The 27,479-nt window shown below is 33.0% G+C and overlaps 1 protein-coding gene across 6 annotated transcripts in view; it reads right to left on the bottom strand.

Moving 5' to 3' along the window:
- Window positions 1-27,479, bottom strand: part of PXDNL (peroxidasin like) — a 586,539-nt gene that overhangs the window by 163,512 nt on the left and 395,548 nt on the right. For 5 of the 6 annotated variants that reach the window (XM_074206820.1, XM_074206824.1, XM_074206821.1 and 2 more), the window contains 3 exons: window positions 23,743-23,814; window positions 16,235-16,306; window positions 2,403-2,572 (listed from right to left, as the gene is read on the bottom strand). In XM_074206820.1, the coding sequence (XP_074062921.1) occupies window positions 2,403-2,572; window positions 16,235-16,306; window positions 23,743-23,814 (314 nt within the window). Of the gene's footprint in view, window positions 1-2,402; window positions 2,573-16,234; window positions 16,307-23,742; window positions 23,815-27,479 lie in introns of those variants that run through there. The other variant, XM_074206825.1, reaches the window with a different exon arrangement.

The raw sequence follows: 27,479 nt of genomic DNA, 5'->3' as shown, positions 1-27,479 counted from the left end.
GAATATTTTATTACTATAAAAATACATTTGTAAAAAATGAGAATAAAAAAATAAATTTAAAAAAAAGAAAAAAACTAAAAAAAAGAAAAAAATAGAATTTTCCATTTAAGGGCAATTAATGAATTTTTAAAATATTTTTATTCAAGTTACTATTTGATCATGGTTAGCAACATGATTCAATATTTTTAGGAATTGTAACTTCTCACTATTCTCTTCATCAATACACATCATACTCCTCTGTAGGTAGTTCTCAAGAGTTCCAGAGTTGCTGTGATCAAAAAAGTGTATCATCTCATGGACAAAATGGTCTCTCTAATCTTAGCTTGCTTGGTCCCCAGACAATGTATATACAGGCCATGCTTGGGACCAAATGTCAAGCCTTTTTATTTTAGTAATATATGCAAAAATCTGCTAATTCCCAGCTTTCTTTTGCCTTCAAGATCCTAGGGTAACCTTCTACACCACTATTAAACACTAGAGTTATTTCTGTTTGTCCTTCGTTCTCAAAAAAGACCATAACATCAGGGAATTGTTACTATGACATGCAAGTGAATTGGATTTAAGCGAGAGGAAATCTGTGCAAAGTCATCAGTTTGTCTTGCTTTCTTCTCAGGAGACATCTGAGATCATTGGTCAGATATGGATCAGGACAACTGAAGACGACCCCAAATGCATATGGACTTGGCCTTAGTGAAAGACATTTCTAAAGTACATATAAATGTGACTTTCTATTGTGTGCTTGGTTTCTTTGATTGACCTGTGATTAGTCATTATTATCATCATGCCCAAATGTATTATACAGATTATCAGTGATCAATCATTATTATAGTAAAAAAATAAGCAAAGATCAGAAAATTCATTCATTCTCTGTTATTTCCTTCTGTCTGTTAATTATTTGCATTTCATTCTGTAACTAACTTATCTAAACATAATTGTTTGTATGTTATCACCACCATCAGACTGGATGTTCCTTAAAAATATGTACTATTTTTTGACTTTCTTGTAACCACAGTCCCAGTACCAGTCGATACTTAATAAATGTGCACTGACACACTATTAAGTACCTACTGCACACAAAGCTCTGAACTAGATACTAATTCAAAAGAAATAGAAAATATAATTCTTCCATCCTTGTAGAGCTTACAATCTCAATGGGGTAACAAAATTAATATAGAAAAGTCATCTAAAGTATATAAGATAATGATAAAATAGTATAAACTATACAGAAGAGTTGAGGAAATTTGAGCAAAGTAACCAATTTATACTGAAATTAGTTTAAAAAGGGATCTTGAAGGAATGGAGCTAAGTTGAATCAGGTTTTGAGTGATGGATATGAATTGATAGAAAAGGAGATGAGAGAGCATTTCAGGAAAGAAATACAATATATACTAAGGTACAGAAGCAGAAAAACATAATTAAGGAGTTTAAGAATATCTTGCTAGCCAGAATAAAGGAGATATGGCAAGAGGTATTTTTGATGAGGTTGGATATCTAAGGTATATAGCATGGCAGACGATGGAATGCACGGTATGCTATATGGAAAAGTTTAGATGTGGTCCAATAGGTAATAGCCACTGTAGGATTTGAAGGAAGATGATGACATTATATAAATCATATCTGACAAGAAAATAATCAACATGAGAATATAGACATTTTTTTCATTTGCAATTTGTAAATTGTTTCTTACCAAAAAAAAAACCTTGACATATGGGAAAATCTTGAATTTTTCTTAATTAAAGTACTCAAAACTATTAGATCCCAAGGTCAATGTCTGGAACATTTAAGGGTTCCTATCATTGCCTTAAAATTTTAAACTATATAATTATTTAAATAATTTCATCTTTTACATTGACTATGAACTTTCCAGATTTTAAAACTAGTGCAAAGGTAATAGGCAATAGAGTCTAATCCTATAAAATGTTTGGGATTCATATATTTTTCTACTGTGGTAAAGATTTAAAACATAAACTCAATAACTGCTACATAGACAAAATAATTTATCTCAAATATAATTTTATATTTTATAGCTTAAAATTACTATTAATATTATTACTCATTCTATTTGACAGTATAGTACAGCTAATAGAACACTGAACTAGGAATTGGAAAGCTTCAGGTCTGAGCTCACCCCTCCTGCCTTAGCCAAACCATATTAAATTTCTGGAATGTGTTTTCCTTATCTGCAAATTGGGGTGTTGGAAGAGATGTCTCAAAAGCATTTTCTCTTTGAAAATCTTATTATTTTTATGCTTTAAAGGAAAAAATATGATGCAAAGAACTATAGTTACTCTTTTTTTTAAAACTTCAACATTTTTCTATGAGCAGTTATACAAGTATTTATCTACTAATGGATACATTAAAGAAAGGGTATCTGAAAGCTATAAGACATAAAAAGAACTCACCACAGTTGAATTCATCAGCTGTTAAGGAGGCAATTGATCTCCCTTGAAGGTTTCTGGGATATTCACAGGTTGCAGCTGCCTGAGTGTGGCCAGTCTGAGCATAGTCTTTTAAAAGCTGTCCCAGCCAGGTTAGATCACAGTCACAAACCAGAGCATTGGAATCTAGGCGTCTACACATGGAGAGAATTAAAACCCGATCACTGAAATTGTTTTGAATTAATATAATTTAGTGAATATCATTGAAATTCCAAGTGTCTCATGTTAAATATCACTTGATATTGGGTGGATTGGTGGCTGGAATGGAGACAGAAAGACTCAGATCAAATACTGTTTCAGAAATTGACTAGCTTTGTGACCCTAGGCAAATTATTTAACTTCTTCCTGAGTATTGTAATCTATCCAAAAGGTCTATGGATAATAGCATCTATTTCCCACAGTTGCTTTGATGATTACATAAGATGAGCAAATATAATACTCTCTCCATTTTTTGTATCACCTACATCTAATCCATCTTAGATACAGTTGCAAAAATAAACTTCTTATTTTCCAGCCACGATCATATAAATCCCCTGATTAAATGTTTTAACCCCAAATGGGGTCACAATCAGACATGACTAAAAAAAACTGAGATATATATACATATATATATATGTATATATGTATGTATGTATGTATATATTTGCAATCTAGATCAGGACCATATAATACAAATAGCAATACTACCAAAATTAATTTATACTTTTAATGCTATACCAATTATTGCAAGGGGTATTTTACAAAGCTTGATAAATTAATAATAAAATTAATTTATAAAAACAAAATATCTAGAACATCAAGGCAAATTATAAAAATGAAGTAAGATGAAGGAATAATAACATTTCTTAGACCTCAAAAAAAGCATTACAAAATAGCAGTTAATAAAACCAATAGGTACCTGAAAAATGACAGAGATCAATGGAACAGATCAGAAAAGGGAAATTTAGAAACAATAGAACTCAGTAATTAGCACTTGATAAAGTGTAAAAAATGTTACCTAAAGAAAAACTATGTATTTGATTTTTTCCAAAAAGAAAAAAACTGCTGGAAAGAAGTCAGGCTAGAAATTACGTTCAGACCAATAACTTACAGTATTTATCACAATGCCTTTTAAGTTGCTTTATACCTTAATATTAAAGATCATACTTTGAAAAATTAGAAAACACATCAAATAGTTCTCAGCTATGTGCAAGTGATATACTTAACCAAAAAACAAGATAGATGGAAAAGAGAAAATAGATAGCTTTGATTAGTTGGAACTGAAAGGTTTCTACACTGATATTAATGTTTCTAGGATAAAAATGATCAAATGAGAAAATAACTTTAGCAAATTTCTGAGGACATGGTTTTCAAGATTTATAAATGATTAATATATGTATTTAAAATAATATCTAAATTATAAGAACATACATTTCTCAAAAGAATTGCCAATTATTCATAATCACATGAAAATGCTCTAAATCATTAATAATAAGTGAAATTTTCAGCAAAACAGGTCTGAGGTTTCACCTCACAACATGCCTATTTGCAAAAATGACAAAAAAATTGCAAGTCAGAATTGGAGGAATTTTGGGAAGACTGACACATGAATACATTGCTGGTGGAAATGTGAAATAGTCTAACCATTTTGGCAAGTTAAAATGACTAAAATGTCACACATACCCTTTGAAAGAGAGATGTTTTTATTGGGCTTTTATCCCCTAGTAAGCCATCCATAAGAAAAAAAATCCTTATGTGGTAATCCAAAATATTTTTAGCAACACTTTTTGTGAAAACTAAGAGTTAAGAAACAAAGTAAAATTCATCAATTTGGGAATCACTAACTAAATCTGGCACATGTGTGTAATGGAATATTACTATACTTAAGAAATTACACATGTCATGAATATAAAGAAGCATGGAAAAGTTTATATGAATTGATGCAGAGTAAAGGAGGCAGAGCCAAGAAATAGTATACACAGTAATTATAATAATGTAGATGTGAATAATGATATATAAAAATCAAAAAGTAAATATAAAATTATTGCAAAGATTAAGTAAAACTTGTGTGTAAAGATATGAAAAGACACTCCCCCCAAATCTTTTGTGGCAATGGAAGGACCACAGATGTTCTACATTGTACTTATTTTCAGACTTTTTCAATGTGTTTTAGTTGGGATGATTTTTTCCTCTCTTAAAAAAAAATCTGTCATGTAGGATGGTGCTTGTGGAATAGGTGGAGGGATACTTCGGGTACCATAGTGACAAAAGAAACAGAAAATAGCAATCAAAACTTATTTTTAAATAAATTATACCAACACTGATGCAATGAATTGAGACCTAAATTCACATTCTAACCAATGGTTATACACTGATTATGCAATTCTAGTCAGGTCTCTTGCCCTTTCAGTATCACTCCCTCTCAAAACCTCTATGAATCTGTAAATCACAGAACAATTGGAATATTTATTTATAGATAAAGTTTCATCACTGAAAAAAATCATAGGTCCAACCTTTGCCACATACACACACATACACACACACAAAAATAAATCTTATTTCATAGATGGACCCTTAGAAGTTAAAAGAATTACTTAAGATCACATTACTATGGAGCACCACCATCAGAACTCAAATACAGATATTCTTTTTAATTTATTTTTTATTGGATTTTGCAAGGCAATGGGGTTAAGTGACTTGCCCAAAGTCACACAACAAAGTAAGTATGAAGTGTGTAAGGCTAGATTTGAACTCAGGTCCTCCTGATTCCAGGGCCAGTGTTTTATTCACTGCACCACCTAACTGCCCTCAAGGTCATCTTTTAATAAATTTGCCATAATGCTTCTCTGTTTCTCAGGTGGAGTCTTGGAATTTATAAACTTAAATTTTATGTGAATCAAAGGAGTTATATGGGAAATGTCAACTTTTGTTTGAGACTTTGTATCTCCATTTCTAAATCTATGACCTTATTATCTTATAAAAGGTAGCTTTATTGAAACAATTAAATGATGTCCTCAAGGAAGTGTTCATTAAAACCTCACTGGGGATGAGTGATTAATACCCAAGGACTCAGTGACTGTTAATGATTTGCTTGGCTTGGGCTATTGTGGGAGCCACTTGTATTTAGTAGGTCCATGAAATAATCCTTATTGAAAATGAATCTTTTCCCTTGACTTCTGGAAAAATTCAGGAAAAAAAAAGATGAGATCAAAGAATAATTCTCATTTTTCTTAGGGAGGATGGTGCTTATATATTGGTATAACCTTCCCCTCAGTCATACAAACCTCCTGACTCAAGAATTGGCAGGAGTTAAGGGGGAGTAGCAAGAATAGAGCCTATGGTACAAGTTTATTGTAATAATAATCCTAGAAATTATGATGGAGATTTATGCATAGTCTCCTAGGAAGTGGGGCGTTCTTTCTAGTTATTCAACAGATATGAGGGTTGTGTTTTATCAAAGTCTTTTTTCTGAATATTTTGAGATAATTATATGATTTCTGTTCATTTTGTTTTTCATACAGTCAATTATACAAATATTTTCCTAATATTGAACCAGCTCTATATTCCTGATATAAATCCCACCTGGTCAGAGTGCATGATCCATGTGATATATTGCTATAATATCTTTGTTAGCATTTTATTTAAAATTTTTGCATCAATATTCATTAGGGAAATTGACCTATAATTTTCTTTCACTATTTTGGCTCTTCCTGTTTTGGGTATCAGCACCCTATTTGTGTTATAAAAGGAAATCAGTAGGACTCCACTTATTTTTCCAAACAGTTTATATATAGTACTTGAGATTAATTTTTTTTAAATGTTTAGCAAAATTCCCTTGTGGATCCATATGATCCTGAGTGAAGGGGATGGGGAGGGGGGAAGGGGGGGGGCCTAAAAAGTTAATCACTGAATTGTTCAATTTTTTTATGATTGGCCTACTTAGGTAGTTCATTTCTTCTATTAATCTGGGAAATTTTATTCTTTGTAGCTATCTATCTATCTATTTCATTTAAATTGCCAAAGTTTTTGGCACATAATTGGGCAAAATATCTTCTAACAATTATCTTAATTTCCTCTTCATTAGTGGTTAATTCACCCCTTCATTTTTGATATTGGTAATTTGGTATTCTTCTTTCTTTTTTAAAAATAAATTAATATTAATCACTTTTCACAAAATCATATTTTAGTTTTCTTTATTAATTCATATTATTTCTTCTTTATTAATTAATTTTCTTATTTCAATTTTATTAATCTCTCCTTTGATTTTCAGGATTCCCAGTTTAGTGCTTAATCAGGGATTTTTCATTTGTTCTTTTTCTAGTTTGTTTTTTTCAGTAGTATGGCCCTTTTATTCATCTACTTTTCCCTCTATTTTATTGATATAAACAATTAGAGATATAAATAGTTGGTTGGTTGTCTCATCTTCAAAGAAAAAACAAAATGAACATCAGTATGTGAGAGACAAGATACTTTGTATGTACAAATTTGTATGTACAAATATGACCAATCAGAGCAACATGAGCTCAGAATGCTCTACCATAGATCACACATAAATAGTTCATGTGAACAACTTGGGTAGCTACTATAAACTTATGCATTTCATGCTTCCTATATAAGCTACTTCAATTCTATATTGCTCATAGAGCATAGCATCTTTTCTGATGATGACAGGCCATGCTAGGCAGGCCTAGTTCTCAAGAGAGTCCTTGAGAGTGTCCTTGTATCACTTTTTCTGACCACCCTGTGGGTACTTACTCTGAATGAGTTCTTCATAAAATAGACTTTTTGGCAAGCATATATGTTTGGCATTTGAACAACATGACCAGCCCATCGGAGTTGTGTTCTCTCTAGTAATGTTTGACTGCTTGGCAGTTTAGCTCAAGACACCTCAGTGTCTGATATCTTATCCTGCCTGGTGATCCTCAGAACATTCCTTTAGACAATTTAAATAGAAGTAATTAAAGTTCCTGACATGTTGCTGATAGACTGTCCAGATTCCACAAGCATACAACAATGAGATCAGCAAATGGCTTTGTAGACCTTCAGTAAGGTAGTCAGTTCAATATCTCTTCTCTCCCACCTTTTCCCCCCAAGTATCCCAAACATTGAGCCGGCTCTGGCAATGCCTGTATCAGTCATTATCAATGTGCATCTCCCTGGAAAATATGCTGCTGAGGTAAATTAATTTATTTACAGTATTCAAAATTTCTCCATTTTCTTTAACAATTGTTCCACATATGACTGGTATGGTGCTGACTGTGTTTTCTTGGTGTTGATTCGTAAGCCAAAATTAGCACAAGCAGCAGAAAATTAATCCATATTTTGCTGCATCTCAGCTTCATTGGCATCATTAAGTGTTACAATCATCTGCAAACAGAAGATCATGCAACAACACTTCAGTCTTAGATTTATAGCTTTTTCAAATTGAAGGATCTACCATCAGTGAAGCAGACCATTATGCCTTGGGTTCATAATCATTGAAGGAGTCTGATAACATGGCTGAAAATATCATGCTAAAAAGCACAGGAGCAAAGATATAAACTATTTTTTTTGGCAAGGCAATGGGGTTAAGTGACTTGCCCAAGTTCACAAAGCTAGGCAATTATTAAGTCTCTTGGACTGGATTTGAACTCAGGTCCTGCTGACTTTAGCACCACCTAGCTGACAACATTACATTGGTGACTGGGAAATCTCAAGAGCAGCATCCACTATCCAGAACCTGGCCATGCCATTAGGAAACTACTGTATGATACTGATGAACTTCTCCAGGTAAACAAATTTTACATAATTTTCCATAAGTCCTCCAAACTGACTGTACCAAAGGCCTTGCTCAGATCTACAAATGTTGTGCAGGTCCATGTTTTTATCTTCTGGCTCATACCTTTGGATGGAGCCTCCCTACTGGCATCCTCTGGCTATACGGTTTATCTGCTGGCCTGCTCCATGGGTGGGGCCCTGCGATGGAAACAGCATCTCTCTGCTGGTGGACCCCAGGGACAGGGTTGTTGTTGGCCATCCCCAGGGCAGGGCTTCACTACTGATCAACAATGTGGTCAAAGTATCTAGCTTGTGGCTTATATAGAGTTTAGCATCATGTGGGTAGAGCCTTGTAGCTGCACAGATCACTCACTTCCCTAGGGGATTGCTGGTTTGGGGAAATGGGGCTCAGTGCTAAACTGTCTTTGACCTGGAGCCTTCCTGCAGGCCCACTGCTGCTGCTGCTACTGCTTTTATACCTTGCTCCCTTCTCTTTCCAGTGAGACAGATCTTTCCTGTCAGTCTAATAAGCTTGCTTCCCTGTTCCTAGATCAATTTTTAGGAGGTTTTCTATTTCTTTGAAGGGGAATTTGGGAGGATTTCAGATCAATCCACCATCTTGGCATGGGAAGTAATTTTCAGGTTTTTCATAGCAATTTTTCTCTGATTGAATAGTCAAATTAAAAACAATAGTAATTAAATGAGATAATTATTTTAAATGTTCTGTACATTTTGGGGGGTTTGACTTGCCGAAGGTCACAGCTAAGCAATTATTAAGTGTCTGAGGTCGAATTTGAACTCAGTTTCTCCTGACTCCAGGGCCAGTGCTCTATCCAGTGTACCACCTAGCTGGCCCCATAACAATTTTTTAAAAGGAAACCTATATTTTATTGGACAAAAAGAGCCATCAGTGTTTTAGGGCATGTTTTATGCATCTGTTATTAAATGCCTTACTATCTTTCCTAATATAATTGCTCAATAAACATTCTAGGTTTTCAGGTTGCCCTTAATTAGGGCCATTTGGAAGTTTCTACTTTAGGTCAAAATGCTAGACTGGAGACGAAAAACTCACTTTTTAAAAGAGTCTCACCCTTTTAATAATCAACAAATTATAACATAAAAATAATTAATAACAAATGATAATATAAATTCCATCAGGACATTGAAAAAAACTTAGTATTTGGATAATTATTTAATGCTATACATATTTTCTTAATTCCTTCCTTTCTATTTGACTTTATAGACAATCAAATAACAGCTAATTGGAGAAATTCATGGTAAGGACAGCCCCTGGTTTCTCAACAAAGTTTGATGCAGAAAAGAATAAATAGAAGCTATTAATATCCCACTCCTACCTTCCACAACCCTAGTCCAGTAAAAGTGTTTTTGGTTCAACAGAAATATATGTGTATATACCAAATCATATTACTTGTGTCCTGAGGAACCTGTAAGACAGTTCAGTTTAGAGCTCAGTTGGAGCTGAACATGGAACAACTGATTTCTTTAATATTGTAAAAGGAAAATGACAATTTGTATGCTGTCACCTTATTTGTTTAACATCTGCAGAGTACATAATGGGAAATACCAGACTGGATAAATCAAAAGACGAATCAAGTTTACTGAGTGAAATAACAACAATCTCAGCTATGCAGAAATACTACTCTGATGGGAAAATGTGAAAAAGAATTAAGAAGCCTCTTGATGAAGGTGAAAGAGAAGAGAATAAAAGCTGACGTGAAGCTTATCCAAAAACTAAGATTATGGCAAATGACCCCAGCACTTTGAGGCAAATTCAGAGAGGAAAAATGGAAGCAGAGTCAGATTTTAAATTCTTGGAGCCAAAGATCACTACAAATAACAATTGCAGCCATGAAATTAAAGGGTACTTGCTCCTTGGAAGTAGAGTTATGGCAAATCTAGATAACATACTAAAAAGCAGGAAAAAAAATCACTTTGCCAACAACAATCCATATAGCTGAAGTTTTAGCTTTTCCAAGAGTAATGCATTATGGCAAGAGATGAACTATAAGGAAAGTTGAGTGCTGCAGAATCAAAGCTATCAAATTGTAGGTCTAGAAAAGACTTTTGAGAGTCCCTTGGATAGCAAAAAGATCAAATTAGTCAAAATTTAAAGAAATTAATTCAGACTATTCATTGGAATTTTAAACACTGAAGCTGAAACTTAAATATTTTGGCAACATAATGGGAAGACATGACTCATTAGAAAAGGCTCAGATGTTGAAAAAGATTGTAGGTAAAAGGAGAAAAGGATAGCAAAGAATGGGATTGATAGATATGGAAGAAACAAACATGAGTTTGGACAGACTTGAAAGGCAATAGAGAATGTTAAAAAAAGACTGCTTATGTTATGGCCCATGAGGTCATGAATGAATGCCTGAATAACAACAACAAAATGAATATATAAATATATATGTATATATATATAGTCATATCTGATATATTTGGACATACATATATATATATATATGGATATGTATATATATGCCAATGATCATTTACTCCACAAAGTTATAAGAAACAGGCTTTTTTGTTATTTCTAATATTTGACCAAAATATGCAGAAACATTATTTGAGTTTCATAAAATCTCATTTGGTAAGAGCAACACAACCTTTAAGATCTCATATGTGCATGAAAATAAACAAGAATATATAAAAAAGTCCTGACAAAAAATTGTCCACAAAGAATATCATAGTACCTAATGAAAAATTGGTAACAAATTCAAATACCTAGTAGAATAATATCCATCTGAACTTTGAAAAATATTTTTCACTTTCAAATTGTTGAAAAAAATTCATTAAGAATTTTAAGAAAACATGAAACCATTCCATCCCCAAAAACTGAAAACAGTCAAGCCAGGAAGCATAGTAAATTTCATGGGGCATCACTAGTAGTTCCTACAGTATTCTTATCAGGGTAAAAATCTGACACAACAAATGAAAATAGGATATATCATTTCAGCAAATTTTAGAGCCTTAAAAATCATCCAATAAAAAAGTGAGTTTTCTGAGGTCATATTGAAAATGGAAGAAATTGAATTCTAACTCAGGTTTCTTGATTCTTCTATTCTGAATAGTTATTATTATATCCCACTGAGGTCTAATCATTCAGAGGTAGCTATATGGTGCAGTGTGTTGAGCACTGACCCTGAAGTCAGGAGACTTCAAGTTGAACCTCAGACACTTAGTAGTTGTGTGACCTTGGGCAAGTAACTTAACCCTGCTTTCTTTGATTTCAGATTTATCTCCAGTCATCTTGATTTATATCTGGTCACTGGACCAAGATGGCTCAAGAGGAGAAAGTGAGACTGGTGACTTAGCATAGCATCCCCTCACTCAACCAATTTACGTGCATGTCATGGCATCACCTTCCGATGTATGGTCTTCTTTGAGAACAAAGGACAAGCATCACCATCTTCATCATCATCATCTTCATTAAAAAATAATTTAAATTTAGAGAGGGAGAACTATATTCTCCCCTCTATTCAAAAATTAGATTATAACATCCATTTTAAATGAATTACTTAAGTGGATCACTTTCAACAGATTACTTAAAAATTACATGCAGAAGAAAGGGGGGAAATGCTCACAATGGGAAGCTTGTAAGTGCTGTATTGAATGGTGTTTTAGTTAAGTAACTGTCCTTCCTTTAGGGAATAACTAAACAAATTTTGGTACATGAATTTAATCAGATATTATTGTGCTGTGACAAATAATGCCCATGAAAATATTGGAGAACCTTAGAAAGGCTATGAAGTAAACAAAAGTAAACAAACAAGAATAAAGCATATATGACTGCTACAATATAAACAGAAGTAAAAACAAGAAAAACAAGAAACTAAATGCTGTGCAATTAAAAAGATCAATCCAATTATAAAGATAAACCAACCTCCCTTCTTTGTGAGAGCAGGGGACTATAGATATACAACATGATATCTAAAGTGAGATTCAATAGATATTTTGTCAGTTTTGCTCAAATGCTTCCCTCATTTATTTTTAATTTCTGCTACCAAGGAACAGCTTACTGGCTAGATGTGAGAGAGAAACATATATATATATATAGAGAGATATAGATATAAAGATATAGATATAGATATATGCAGAATGAAAGAGATATAAATATAAGATATGTCAATAAATAATTTTAAAGGGGAAAATTAATTGTATTTTAGATATAAAAGACAAAGATTGATTGCTCAGGAAGTATGTTGAGTGAGTTCTGATTGTCCTGAATTATTCCTTGTCATTGATCATTTTGTTGTTACAGCTGCATGATCAAAATTAGAGCAAATTCAGCATTACTAAATCCAAAAGTTCATTCATCTGATTAGCACTTTCAGTTCAATGTCTTGTTAGTCTCATACAAAGGAGTTTGCAGTTGCTAAATATGAAAGTCAGTTTTCACTTCAATGCCCATGTGAGATTCTTATCTACATCAACTGGAGCTAAATGCAAGAAGTGATGGCACTGAAGATCCCTTGGGATACATTAGAAATGCCAAGCTCTAACAGGCTGTTATGTCTCACTTTCCTTAATTACAATATCATTCACCTACTGGGTCTTTGTGGGCCATGTGACACTTTCTTTTTTTCTATATGTTCTTTTAGTCTTAGCTTTTCATTTTAAAAATTCTGTAAAAAAACAAAGGTCAGGTCTTTTTTTATTATAATTATTACAATGACCTGCAATTAAGGTGTCCAGAGTAACTGAAGAATAGCAGGAAGGATGAAATTTTTAACTAAATATTGTAAAAGGACTGGACTAGAGAAATTCAGATTCTGTTTTTCTGTTGAAAACTCTGTTAAAATGTATGCTATACAACAATGGTGTCAAATTCAAATTTGAAACTATACATAAGGAGACCTGAAGAAAACTTGTTGATTCAGTTTTAAATTGTAGTATTTTATCTATGTTTATTGGACTTTTTAAATATTTCTCAATATTTTCATCTAGTTCAGGCATCATTTCAGGGCTGTCATGGGTGCATGTATGAAATCTCTGATGTACAAGAAGATTATTTACAAACTTTTCCTGAGAAAAAAACATGGAAGTTTGGTTTTAAAAGGCTGGGTGACTTGGAAGGAACAGACACAGGTTCACAAGAAAGGAGAGGCTTTATTGAACATTTCTTAGGTTTATCAACAATTCATCATAATAACTAACATCTCTATAGCACCTGAAGGTTTCCAAAGTGTATTATTTCATTTGTACTGAAAATGACCCTTTGATATAGGAGCAGCAGATGCTATCATTCATCCTTTTCTTGTTGCAAAAGCAATTGGAGATCAAAGAGGATTAAGTGTCTTGCCTATGAGCATGCAGTGAGTGAATGAAAGAGATTGGATTCCAGTCTCTTACAGCTCAGCATTCTTCCTGTCACTTCTCTGTGCTAATTTTGAAATCACTAGCATCTCTGTATATATTTAACTCTAATCTGCAGATGCTCTTACTGCAAGGCAATATCGAAAGTGAGCAGACACAGTCTCTGCTTTCTTCCAATCTAAGACAACAATACAGAGGTGGTTTTTCATTCCCACCTATATCACATTTTTTTTTGTTTAAAAGATAATTTTGGAAGAAAAGAAATGTCATGAAGAATAGAATTTTATATCAGAAAATAAAATGATAAATCTTTTATGCTTTCATAGTGTCTTTGACTCAAGGATCTGAAAGTATTTTCTAAAAGTCATTTCACTAATCTTCATAATATCCTGATGAGGTAGTGTCAAGAATTATATTTCCTATTATTCAGATGGAGAAACTGATGTTATGTATCATGCATATGTATATACTAGTAACATTAAAATAGAATTCAAATTCCTTTCTCTCATTCTAAGGTTTCACCCATTAAATTGTAAAGCCTTGGTTGCTAAAATGCTTTCAAATAATTTTGAAAATTGAATTATATTCAGCTTTGTTACAATTAATTGGTTGATTTTTTCACTAATTTTGCTTCAAATTTGAAAACTCTCTATTACAGTTTGATCTGAAAATGTGAAAATTACTAATCAATCAGAGACATGGTATCAGCTTCAGTCAAGGAAGTTTCTTCATTGGAAGTTTCCCATCTTGAGAAAATTCATAGAACCTTTCAGAATTTTGATACCATGGCCTGAAGTAGGACAAAATATTGAAGACAGAAATAACTAGATACATCATAATATTCATTCTGTCACTGATTGACAGCATATTTTAAACCAAGTTCTTTACATTGATTTTCTTTCTATAAAATATAGAAGATACTTTCTATCTCACTAATATTAATGAGACTATAAAAATACTTTGAAATCTTTGGAATAATATTAGACTTTGCTTACAACAAAGGAGCCAGATTCCTCTATGACGCAGTTTCATATCCCCTTGGTGTCTATCTTATAAGTATTTATATTTTGCCAGTGACATACAATGAGAGACAATTTTAATCGTTTGAACCAATGGGAAAAAGTATTAAGACATAGAAAAGGCAAGGTGTGAAGGGGGGAAAGCCTTTGGATAAAAGATAAGTTATACTGTGTTAAGTTATGTTTTCAATAAGATATGTAGGAAATTAAATTCTCAAATCAAATTATATAACAGATTCTCTCCTAAGATATAAGCCTCAAGGTATGGAAAGTCTGTGTCTCAATCATATTTGTAACTCAAAACCTAGGTAGTAAAATACACTGAACATACGAGGTGTCTTTCTTGGTATTCTCAAGGATTTTATTGACTAAAAAATATTTGCTGAATTGAAGCAAAGAAAGGGGAAATATATTCTACTAACAACCGAAGAATCAAATCCAGTAAAGAAGAATTTGTAAAGGTTGAAAGAAAATAAAACAAATATCAGAGGACCCTATAATAAAAGGTCCTAAAGTGCTGGTTGAAGAACCCTCTTTGAAATTTCAGTAGAAATCCTCTTCACATTTTTCAACAGATTCTGTTTTTCACACTTTTGATGAAGCAAGCAAGCAAAAAAAAATCTTGGTTGTTTTGCTAACAGCACTGGTAAATGTAGACTTAGACACAAAGAGCAAAGATAAAAAAACATGTGAAATTTCATTGTGCATAGGATGTAGGTCCAAAGTACCCTGTACCAAAAAAATGCTAAATTGCTCCAGTTGCATATGCCCAGTTACAAAATTACCAAACATGCTAAGAGAAAAAAAGGAAAAGGAATGCTATCTAAAATCTAGAATCATTAAGAGAGGTGCAAATGAAGCATATCCCTTCCTTCACTCATAATCTCTAACACTTGAAAAGGTTCAGAGTATTATTATTTCCTCTCATCAACTCTCCAAAAACATTAGTATTTTAGTGTTATTGCCTTCACACTCTCTTTCCCAAAAACCTTTGTTATGGCAGTGGACACACTCAGACAACTGGCAAGGCTTAAGTTGCATCCTAAGGCCACCAACAGATGCTTTTTTGTCTGATTTCTGCAATGCTCTCAATTAACTAGAAATATGGAGTGAAAAATCCCATATCTTTGGCATTCAACTAGCAACTGAAGCTTAGGTTTATCTGTGGGTCAGGGAAAAAATACAAGATAAAAATAAGGGGGAACAAAGAGAGAGAATGGAGAGGATGTGGAGAAGCAATGATCCATAAGGAAGAGGATCTGGAAAGAAAACTTTAATGGAGAGACAGAATAATGAGGAAATGGGGTATTGAAATAAGGACCACAGAAGAAAATTAACAACTTGGAAGTCACACAATTCCTTTAGAACTCTAGAGTCCTGCAGCATTTTTGTTTCTAAGAAAAGTTTAAGGAAAGAAAGATTAGGAAGTTTTTAAAAATAAGGAATCCCTAGAGAAATAATATGATGATAATAAGGCTATAACTCAACTAGATTTATAAAAAATAGCATATGGCCCCATCTGTGACAAACTATCTCAAATATCTTTTTCCTCCACACAAGTAAAATAAACTGAAATGTTCTTCTGCCCAATACTCCAACACTGCCAACACCTTTCAAAGTAAAAAAGAGTAAAGGAAAATCACTTCTTGGTATTCTATTTTATTCCTATTTTAGTTTAGAAGAAATAGCTTAAAAACTTACAGTCTCTTCAGTGAATCCAGATTAGTAAAGCTCCCAACTAGAATTTTAGACAATTTGTTGTTGTGTAAAAATCTGAAAAAGATAAAATAATGCTTAATCAAAATGAAATAATAATAAGTTATAAAAGAACAGATATTTCCCCAAAGGATGCATTTAAAAATATTTTTCCATGAAATGTATAAGTGTTAAGTATCTGTGTAAGAAGTATTTACCATCTCCAATATATTCTAAATTGCATTAGAATTGCTAGCAATAGGAGAAGAAAAAGAAATTAAAGGAATCAAAATGGTCAATGAGCTAATAAAATGATCTCTTTTACATATAATATGACATACACTTAAAAATCCTAGAAAAAAGCTAGTTAAAAAGATTAAAAATTTTAGCTTATTATCAGTATATATGAAATAAATTCAAATGAATCACCAAAATTTCAATATAGTTCCAACAAAATCCTTCAAGAAAGATTAAGGCAAGAGATACCCCATTTAAAATAACTGTAGACAGCATAAAATACCTGGGTGCATACCTGCCAAGACAAACCAAGGAGCTACATTTATATAAATAAAGTCAGATATAAAAAATTGGAGAAATAACTGTTCATGCCAATGTATTAAAGATGACAATTTGACCTAAACTAATCTACTTATTTAATGCCATCCCAATAGAATTTACAAAATATTTGTTGAGCTAGGAAAAAAATAGCACAATTCATTTAGAAGAACAAAACAATCAAGAAAATCAAAGGAATTAATTTTTAAAAATTAAAGGAAGGGGGTTTAGTAGTACCCCAAAACTATAATATAAGGCAGCAATTATCAAAACTATCTGGTATTGTCTAATATCAGAAAGATAGATGAGTAGAACAAAATAAATATATCATACACATTAGTGAATGATGATGGTTAACTTGTATTTGACAAATATAAAAATTCAAGTGTTTGGAATAAGAATTCACTATTTGGTTAAAAAAAAGTTGGGAAAACTAAATAGTAAATTGGCAGATATAGAATATAGACCAATATCTTGCACCATGTACCAAGGTAAGTTTAAAATGAATATATGAACCAAATAAAAAAATATATCATAAGTAAATTAGAAGAATATGGAACATATTACATATTAGACTTATGGAAGGGAGAAGAATTTATGAATAAAAAGATATAGAAAGCATTATAAGATATAAAATGGATAATTTCATTATTATTAAATTTAAAAAGTCTTTGTACACATAAAACCAATGTATTCAAGACTTAGAAGAAAAAATGAAAATTAGGAGAAAAGTTTTATAGGCAATTTCTTGGAAAAAGGCCTCATATTTCAACTATATAGAAAACTTTGATGACATTCTCCAATTGGTAAATGGTCCAAAAATATGAACAGGCAGCTTTTCAGCAAAGGAATCAAAACTACATATAGTAATATGGAAAAATACTCTAACTCTCTATTGCTAAAAAATGCAAATAAAACAACTTTATGATTTTTCAGACCTATGAGATTGGCACATGTTAGAGGGACCATGGGAAAACAGCTACACTAATATATTATTGGTGGAACTGTGAACTCATCCACCCATTTGGATAGCAATCTAGATTACTATCCAAAGTTTTATAAAATTGTGTTCACCCCAAGACTCAACAATATCAACTCATTAGGTCTACTGCCAAAGGTGATCAAGGAAAAAGGAAAAGAACCTATATTTTCCAAATTATAGCTACTCGTTATGTGATGATAAAAACCTGGAAATTAAGGGAATGTGAATCAACTGGAGAATAGCCAAACAAGTTATGGTGTTTGATTGTTATAGGATACTAATGAAAAGCACGTTGATTTTAGAAAAATATAGAAAGGCCTGCAAGGAATTATGGAGAGTAAAATAAGCAGAACCAAGAGAACTTTGTAAATAGTAATAACAATATTGATCAAATAATAACTGTGAACAACTAAGTTATTCTGAGTATTATAAAAACTCAAATCAACTATAAAAATAACCTATGAAAGAAGATGCTATCCACCTCCAGAAAAAAAGAACTGGTAAAGAGACTGGTAACTGGTATGATTTTATGATAAATAGATAGATAGATAGATAGATAGATAGATAGATAGATAGATAGATATAGATATGGATATGTGGATGTATGTATCTGTGTCAAATGGTGGCCTTCTTGTGCAGAGTAGGGGAAGTAGGATAGTTTGGGATTTAAAGGAGATGTTTTAGAATTTAAAATGTAATGAGAAAAAATTTTTAAGAAGTATTTAACAAAGGTTTATTATTATGTTAAAGAAAATAAGACTGTTGGTTTTGAGGTCAAGGAAACACAAATTTGAAATCTACTTCAGATATGTAATAGCTATGTAATCCTGGGCAAATTATTTAATCTCGCTGTCTGTGCCTCCCCTACTCCAACTGAAACAAAGGGAGTTTAACTTGGTTGACCTCTAAGGTCTCTTTTAATTCTAAATGTATCCTCACATTATAGGCATTGAGCTGAATCTTAGTTCAGTCAGTTGTTACTCTCTACAATATGAGCAAAGAATACTAAAGAAACAGTCAAATTCAGGATCCCACTTTTTTTTTCAATATCTGTCCAAATATTTGGATTTCAGTCTCATCCCTCTGAGTTTTATCATCTTTTACTTAGTGAAAGATACTTCCTAGTAAGCAGTGATCCATAAAAAAATGAGATTTTGACCATATCACAACAGGATATCAAGGGAAGCAGACAATGCTTTTGCTAAACAATATGCAACAATTGAAAACTAATGAGGTGTTAGAAGTTTACAGCTTTGGAGTCATTAGTGAATCCTGTTGGGCTTGTGGGTGATGATCTTTTAAGAAACCTCCCACTTTATTTTCAGTTGATTGAGCACTCTCAGCAGGATTATTGAACTCACTGGCTGTGGCACAACTGATTCTGACTGTTTGCAGTTATTAAAACCCTATGCTATTTTACAACAGAATAAGGTTTTAAGTTCAGGATATAATAGTCTCTGCTGGTTTAGAAGATGCAGATTTTTTTGTATGTTGACTTTTTAATGTATGTTATCTTTAGTATAACAGAAACATCTAAGAATTATTAGCTACCTTGAAAAATATATTTGAGAATTTTAAATTAAACACTCAGAAAATATTGGATATGTTCATCAAATGTATTGACTCTTTCAAAGAAAGAAATAATGAAAAGGGCAAACAGCTATTTATTTGAATAGATATATCAAACAAAGGAATGATTTCTTTTAGTCTACCAAAAATAACAGAAATCAAATCCTATAGCAATTTTGCAATTTTCAGGATATCTGAATATCTCAGTTCCCTTCAAATCTTGGGCTTCTTTGAGTAGCACTCTAAGATTACATATGTACACATATATGATATAATATATACACACATATATACATATGTACTTACATATATATGCACATATGTATCGATTACACCATATATGGAAAAACATGCATTTATTTTGCATATCAACATGCATAAAATATAAGTATATGGTAATAAAATATATGCATATAAATATTTACGTACACACATATCATTGCCTCTCACTGTTCATGGTATCAGTATCTTTTTCTTCTTTATTTATGAAGAAATTCATAAGGTTAAGAAGAATTATTCTGAACTGGAATTATTTGACTTATGTCTCAGGGTCAGTAAAGTCTTTTCCAAAAAGGTCAGGAGAAAAAGGTCCAGGCCCTTCTTCCTGAACTTCTTTGGCAGGGAAAATAAAAATCAAGACAGACTAATTAGAATAGTCAGACATCCAGGTCATACTAGCAGACTAAGATTAAATATATGGTCACTGAAACAAAGTGGGGCTAAATGAGAAAGACAAGGACTCAGAAAGTCTGGCCAAAGGTAGGGCAAAAAGGTAAAAGTGAAAATGTTGTATTTTCAGATGGTATAGCACCAAAGAGAGAGGTGAAAGGCAGACCTAAGAAATTCATAGCTGTGCATACCCCATATCTACAGTCACAAAAATTAACACAAAAATAAAATGAGCCAACTTCTCAAGTTAGATTACAAAGATTACAAAGAATCCACACAGAAGTAGAGGCTCTGAGTATAGATTATACTTTTTGGGAGTTAAGATATGAAAGAGAAGAGAAATTTAAGATGAAGATTGAGTAGATGGTAAGGTAAAAGGGATTTTTTTAAAGACAGATGATCTGATGATGGTTTTTGGCAATAGTGAAGGAAACAAAAGACACAGAGATATTGAAGATAAGTGAGATTTGGGAAATGATTGGGAGAAATCCAAAATTTAATGACTCAAGAATACAAGTGGAAGATTAATTAGAGAAATTCAAATTAAAGTAATTCTAAATTACTACCTCACTCTATCAGATTGAGTAACATGACAGAAAAGAGAAATGATACATATTGGAGAGGATGTGGGAAAACTGGGACACTTATGCACTCAATTGTGAACTGGCCCAACCACTCTCGAGAGCAATGTGGAACTCTGCCCAAAGGGCAATAAATCTGAGCATATGCTTTCATCCAGCAATATCATCACTGGGTGTGTATTCCAAAGAGATCACAAAAAGGGGGGAAATACCCACATGTTCAAAAATATTCATAGAAGCACTTTTGAGGTGGCAAGGAGTTGAAAATTAAGGGAATGTCCATCAGTTGGAGAATGGCAGAATAAGTTGTAGTATATAAATGCAATAGACTGTTATTGCTCTATTATAAATGATGAGCAGGCAGGTTTCTGAAAATTCTGGAAAGACTTGCATGAACTGATGTAGAGTGTGAAGGGGGCAGAACCAGAGAACATTTTACAGTTTAACAACATTGTGAAGTGATCAACTATAATAGACTTAAAACTTCTCAGTAATACAGTGATCAAAGACAATTTTAAAAGATCTATGATGCAAAATACCATCCAGATTCAAAGAAAGAACAATGGAATCTGAATACAGATCAAAATATACTATATTCACTTTTTAAAATTTGATTCTTTTGAGGGTTTTTTCCTCCTTGTAGATTTCCCTTTTTCCATTCACAATGTGACTACTATGAAAATATGTGTAACAAAATTTTATATATATATATATATATATATATATATATATATATATATATATATATACATATAACATAGAACAGATTACTTGCTATTTTAGGGTGAGGCGAGAGAAGAATGGGAAGGAGAAAACGTTACAAAAATGAATGTTGAAAATTATCTTTACACGTAATTGGAGAAATAAATTACACAATATAGAAATACACACAAAAGAATACAAATAGAAGAATTAACCTTGGTAAGTAAAAAGTCACTTTATCTGGATGGAATCAAAGGAGTATACATAATAATCTTGAGAAATCTCAGTAAAAGTTGGGAAAGTCATCCATTGAGAAAGAGAGGTAAGATGATATTAAATAATTAAAGGAGAGTAAAGTAAGGAATGTAGGGTAATTTAAGGATTTAAAAAGGGAAAGGAAAATATTCTAATATGTTCAATATGGTCATAGATTATAACCTATATGAGGTTGTTTACTGCCATAGGGAGGAGGGAGGGAGAAAAATATTCTAATATATTCAATATGATTATAGATGTATAACGTATATGAGGTTGCTTACTGTCATAGGGAGGAGGGAGAAAAGGAAGGGTTGTGGAAAAATTTGGAACTCAAAATCTTACAGAAAATGAATGTTGAAAACATTCTTAATGTTTGTGCCAGCAAGATGTGAGATTGTTCCAGATATAAAATAACACTGCAACTGAAAATTTCTTAATATAAATGGGAAAAAAATTAAACTAATTTTTTTAAAAAGTCATTTGAGTTATAGGAAACATCCTAATCCATCACCTATTATGAACCTAGCCTTCATTGGTGATATAATTTATACCTGTCCCTAGTATGCCAATCATTGTAAGAAGATGCAACCAATTTACACCCACTCAATATCTCTCCATTGCAATTTGAGGTCTTTCTCAGTTCTCTTTAGAACCTGGTATAATGAATGGAGGTCTTTAAAGCAGAACATGGAAAAATTGAAGTGATAATTATAGATATCTTGCAAAGCTAGATCAAAAATAAGGTCATACAAACTAACTTCACTTTTTTTACATTTGTGAAACTGGATGTTTGGAGACATGTTATGGATATAATTTATTGTATATTTTAGCACTATATTTGTCAAAGTTACTAATTATATTCCTATGCAAAGATGCAAAATTGTGATCTAGATGACAGAGTTTAGTGGATTTAGAAATGAAAAGACACATTGTCATAGATGATTTGATGTCATTTTAGAAGGACTTTAGTAAAATACCCCAGAGAATCTAATCCTGACACTGTGCTGATTGACATGCTTAATCAATAACTTAGATGAAGACATAAATGTCTTACTTATTAAATTTTCAGGTGATAGGTGGGAACTAAAATACTGAAAGAGAAATGTCAGGGTCCAAAATTCTATTGTTAAGACTGGAGCATTTGCTACAATACAATATAGTGCAATGCAATGCAAGACAATGCAAAAAAATACACATTTATTTAGAACTCATTATATGCCAAGAACTATGCTAAACTCTGAGGACTTTAAGTCCCTGAACTATCTTAACTTATCATCTAATGGGGGGATACAATACACAAAAACAAGTTGAAAAAGTGCGATCACTCAAGGAAACCTAAGTCGAAATAAAACTTCAGAAGAACTGATAAAAAAATAAAGGGTTGATTCTGATTCTGATCTTCTATAAAGGAAGTCTTTGGGAGTTTTCTCTTTTTTTAATCTCTTCCCTCATTAAATAAGATGAAAGGCAATAGAGATAAATGCATATTTTCACATTTGGATTCAAAGCATTAATTTTGTAAGTATATGAACATGAAATGACTAGACGGTAGTTTTGAAAAATCTCTGCAGGGCTTATTAGTGGAGTACAAGTTCCATATGAGTAAAAAAAAAGTGTGAAAGGGCAGCCCACAAAACTAATGTGATCCAAGTCACATTAAAATGAGCATAGTGTAGTTAGGTGATTACCTACATTAGGCAGAAGCTGCATGACATAGTGACTACAATTCTGAACCTAGAGTCAGAAAGGCTTACTTTAAAACCCAGCTTCAGACACTTTCTGAAGTGAATGACTTGTGTTCCACACATATAGCTACACTTTTGCTCTAAGGAAAAGAATATTTAGCTAAGATATTTCACATTTTATGAAGGTTAGACTTCTGATTTTTAGTTCAGCTCAAATTTCAAAGTGTCTTTTAAAAGGTGAAATTAAAATATGGGGCATTGTCCTCCAGAGAAGAATGAGGGAAACCTCTTGGCTAATCAGAAAGGAATGAATCCCCAAAGGCACTCTGGTTTTTCAAATATATTACCTGATTACAAGTTTTTGTTTTCCTCACCCTAAAAATTGTGTCTTTTACACTTCCTCAAGAATACTCTTCAGTGGGCCAAAAAGTCAGTCAGTGGCTCTGAATCATCAGGGCAGGTTAAATAAAGGGAAAAAAAAAAAAACAAGGTGATAGAAAAGACACTACTCACAGTCGCTCCAATTTCTGAAGGTCTCCAAAGGTTTCTGGCTGAAGTGTTTCTATTTGGTTGAAGTGAATATACCTGGAAGGAACAATACAAAGAGTTAGGAGTTCCCTGTGCTGGGAGCAGCAATTTATCATTTTTGAAGGGAAAGATACTGCCTTTGCTGACCCAAAGTACCAGCAACACTTGGAAGGAAGAACTATATAGGATCCTTGATCACATTTTTTCCTCCTATTGCCTGTCAAACAGTTTAGGATATTGCTGGGAAAGGTGAGGCTGATACCTGGATACAGGTAGCAGCCTGAGACTTAATACTGCAAGGGACCTAACACTGGTGGGAAGGTGAGAATTGGCTGGTAAAGTCATTATTTGATTTAATGATTCAATGAAAGTAAAATCAATTTATATGATAGGATTAGGTCAATATAATTAGGCTGTGAGTACTTAAGGGAGCTTGGAAGAAGATTCAGTTGGTCCAGGCACTACTAAAAGAAGTAGTTCCTTTTACTTGATATCCTAGTGGGGCAACAGTGTGGCGGGGGGACTAAGGGAGGGTGTTATAGGGCTTAACTGGGGATGCCTTAGCAAAGATGGAAAGGAAAGTAAAATAGCAGAAGTATAAAAGAGCAGCTCAGACACACACACACACACACACACACACACACACACACACACCCCCAATGGACACTTTCAAAGCAGATTGGCAAAAGGTAAGTAAAGAATACATCTAGGGACATCACTAGAAAGCCTTCTGGCATTCCACACTATTCCTTTTGGCCTTGCCAAATAGGAGAAATCCAGGAGAGTATCACAAAAAACTGATCCATGGAGCACAGCTCTCAGGTTCTTCTGAGTCTCTCAGAGGTAAGGTCTAGTCCAGGGTGAGAGTAGCTCATACAGCTTTTAAGGAAGTATAGATGTCAATCAGCTTGGCTAATAGTTTCCCAAGTTAGGGACCTTAAAGATTGTGACCCTAGCCAAGGAGATAGTGACTGACCAGAGGTGGCATTAATCAAAATATTGGAGGGAAGAAATAGATATATCTTGAGAGGATTGTTCCAAAACACTGATTCCCCTGTTTTCCCCAGCTCCATTGTACATGAATCTTCTGAACTGAGCATGTGTCCCCTTAAGGGTTTCAAGGCTCAAGCACAATGGAAAAATTTCACACCCACCTATCTCTGACCCAGATGGGGCTAGAGTAGAAGGTGAAGCTGGTGACTTTGTACAACCCTCCTCTTAAATATAAGCCACTTCCATGTCATTGCATAATATTCCTGAAGTCACTGTCCTCTATGATAATAAAGTACAAATACCAGCCTTGTGGAGATGACAGGTACCTTTAAAAGGGTAGGCTCTATTCTGACAATAGTGACTAAGAATTAAGGGTCTAATTTTTTTTTAATTTTCAATGGGATAAAGTGAGGTACCCAGGATGACCAAATGAGCATGGCTTGATTGTGATCTGCAACCTAGATGTTAATACGCTAACATTCCTCCAAAAAAAAAAAAAATCATTGTTCTCCCCAATTTCCCTAGTACTGTGCAGGTTCCACCATTCTTCTAATCACTTAGACTTTCAAACCTTGGTGCCAACTTCATCTCCTTCCTTTACATTATCCAATTATTTGAAAAATTCTGTTACAATTATTTATAGCTATTCTATTCTCTCTACACACACGTACACAGTTACTACCTAAATTAACACTCTCATCACTTTTGTAACCTAGACTCCTAGGTTATTTTCCTATCTCAGGTCTACCATTCTAATCTATTCTCTATATTTTTGCCAATGATTTTTCTAATATGCAAGGTGGACCATGTCATTCCTCTACTCAATAAATTCCCTTTTGCCTTGAGAGTCAAATCATCTTTATCTTAACTTATTTTTTCATTCAACTTTATGTAGAATTTATATTATGTACCTATTAGTATAAAACTATATGTATTTATAAATAAGTAAATATACACATGGATAGGAACTCAAAAGTTTGTTGTTGTTACTGTTGTTTATTGATAAGGTAACATAATAAAAAAATGGAGACCACTGAGCTAGGAAATTGGATTTTTCCAGAAATATATAAAAGTCTACTATTGTGAGGGTTAACACAGAAAGGGCAGAATCAGGAAAAAAGTAGGAAAAAGAATACAAGTAGTACACAAACATACTAAATAGGGAAAGACTCTGTACCAGAAAAATGTGAGGTTTTTCCAGATATAAAATAATACAACTATAAAAAAGGTGTTTTGGCTTTTTTTTCCATTTCAGAAAAGTCACATAATATCATTACAAAATGCAAGTGAAAAAGGAGGACTGATGGAATCTAAAAATAATAGCATATATATACTTCAACAATTTATTGTCTACATTTTGGGGAAGGAGAATGAAAAAAATATAAAGAATTCAATGGAGTAAAATGATTTCAGATTTCAGTGTTCACCTTGTGTGGGCATTTTTATAGTCATCTTATTTACAATATTATTTTAAGAAAGAGTTCTCTGTAGTAACCAGTAGTAATATTGACAGTGGAAAGGTTTCTATTCCCTTCAGAAATCAAATGATCAAATGAAAAATCATGTTTTCAAAAGGAGAGTGGGGAAAAAGGGTATGAAGAGTGAATGTTATCAATATATAGTAGGAGCCATGGTATCCAACTAGACTGAACTCTTTTTTTCTTTTTTGCATTTTGACTCCATTTGTTAAACATTTTTCCAATCACATTTATTTACTTATTTATTTATTTATTTTATATTTATTTTTTTATAAATGATGTTTTTTCTACATTACTAAAACATTCTTGTTTAAGAGTAAACATAATACCCTCCCCCCCAAAAAATATAGACCCTCAGGAGCAATAAAGTAACGAGAAAAAAATAAAAATTAAAAACAATTTTTCAAATGTACTTTAGTCTGTGTTCCAACACCATCAGTTCTGTCATGGGTGGATCACATTCTTTATAATAAGTCTATCACAAAAGCTACTTCCATATTTTCCACCATTGCCATAGCTGAGGGCAACTCCCTCCATTCATAACTCCCCACTACCATATATTATATTCTCTCTCCTTTCACTGTGTCCCTCTTCTTAAATGTGATGTAGGGTAGCTGAGTGGCACAGCAGACTGATCACCAGCCCTGGGGCCAAGAGACCCTGAACACACATACCACCCCTAAGCCCCAGCAATCACCCAACCTTGTAGTCCTGGACATGCCATCTAACCCCAGCCCCTTGCAAGAAGTAAAAAAGATGTGTTATATCTGACCATTGTCCCCCATGGCCCAACCTCTCCTCCATCACTCACATCCCCCCCTTTCCCCTGTGCTCCTTCTCTCCTTTTTACTCTCGATGTCTATACCCCTATATATGCTGTTTCCTCTTCAAGCCACCTCTGATGAGAGCAAAGGTTCCCTCATTCCCCCCTCACCTTCCCCCTTTTCATATCATTGCAATAGCTCATTGCAATAAAAAAATCTTATTATACGAAATGTCTTAGCCTATTCAACCTCTCCTTCTTTCTCCCATTACGTTTCCCTTTTAGCCATTGACTCCATTTTTATGATATAGCTTCAAATTCAGCTCTTTCCTGTGTTTCATCTATAAAAGCTCTTTCTACCTGCTCTATTAAATGAGAAGTTTCATATGAATATTATCAGTATAATTTTTTTATGCAGGAATACATACAGTTCATCATCATTAAGTCTCTCATATTTTCCCCTTATCCTCCACTCTCTATGCTTCACT

The sequence above is a fragment of the Macrotis lagotis genome, chromosome X, assembly GCF_037893015.1.
Source record: "Macrotis lagotis isolate mMagLag1 chromosome X, bilby.v1.9.chrom.fasta, whole genome shotgun sequence".
Classification (NCBI taxonomy): Eukaryota; Metazoa; Chordata; class Mammalia; order Peramelemorphia; family Peramelidae; genus Macrotis; species Macrotis lagotis.
The sequence above is the reverse complement of the archived record's forward strand: the minus strand, read 5'-3'. Positions and strand labels throughout refer to the sequence as shown.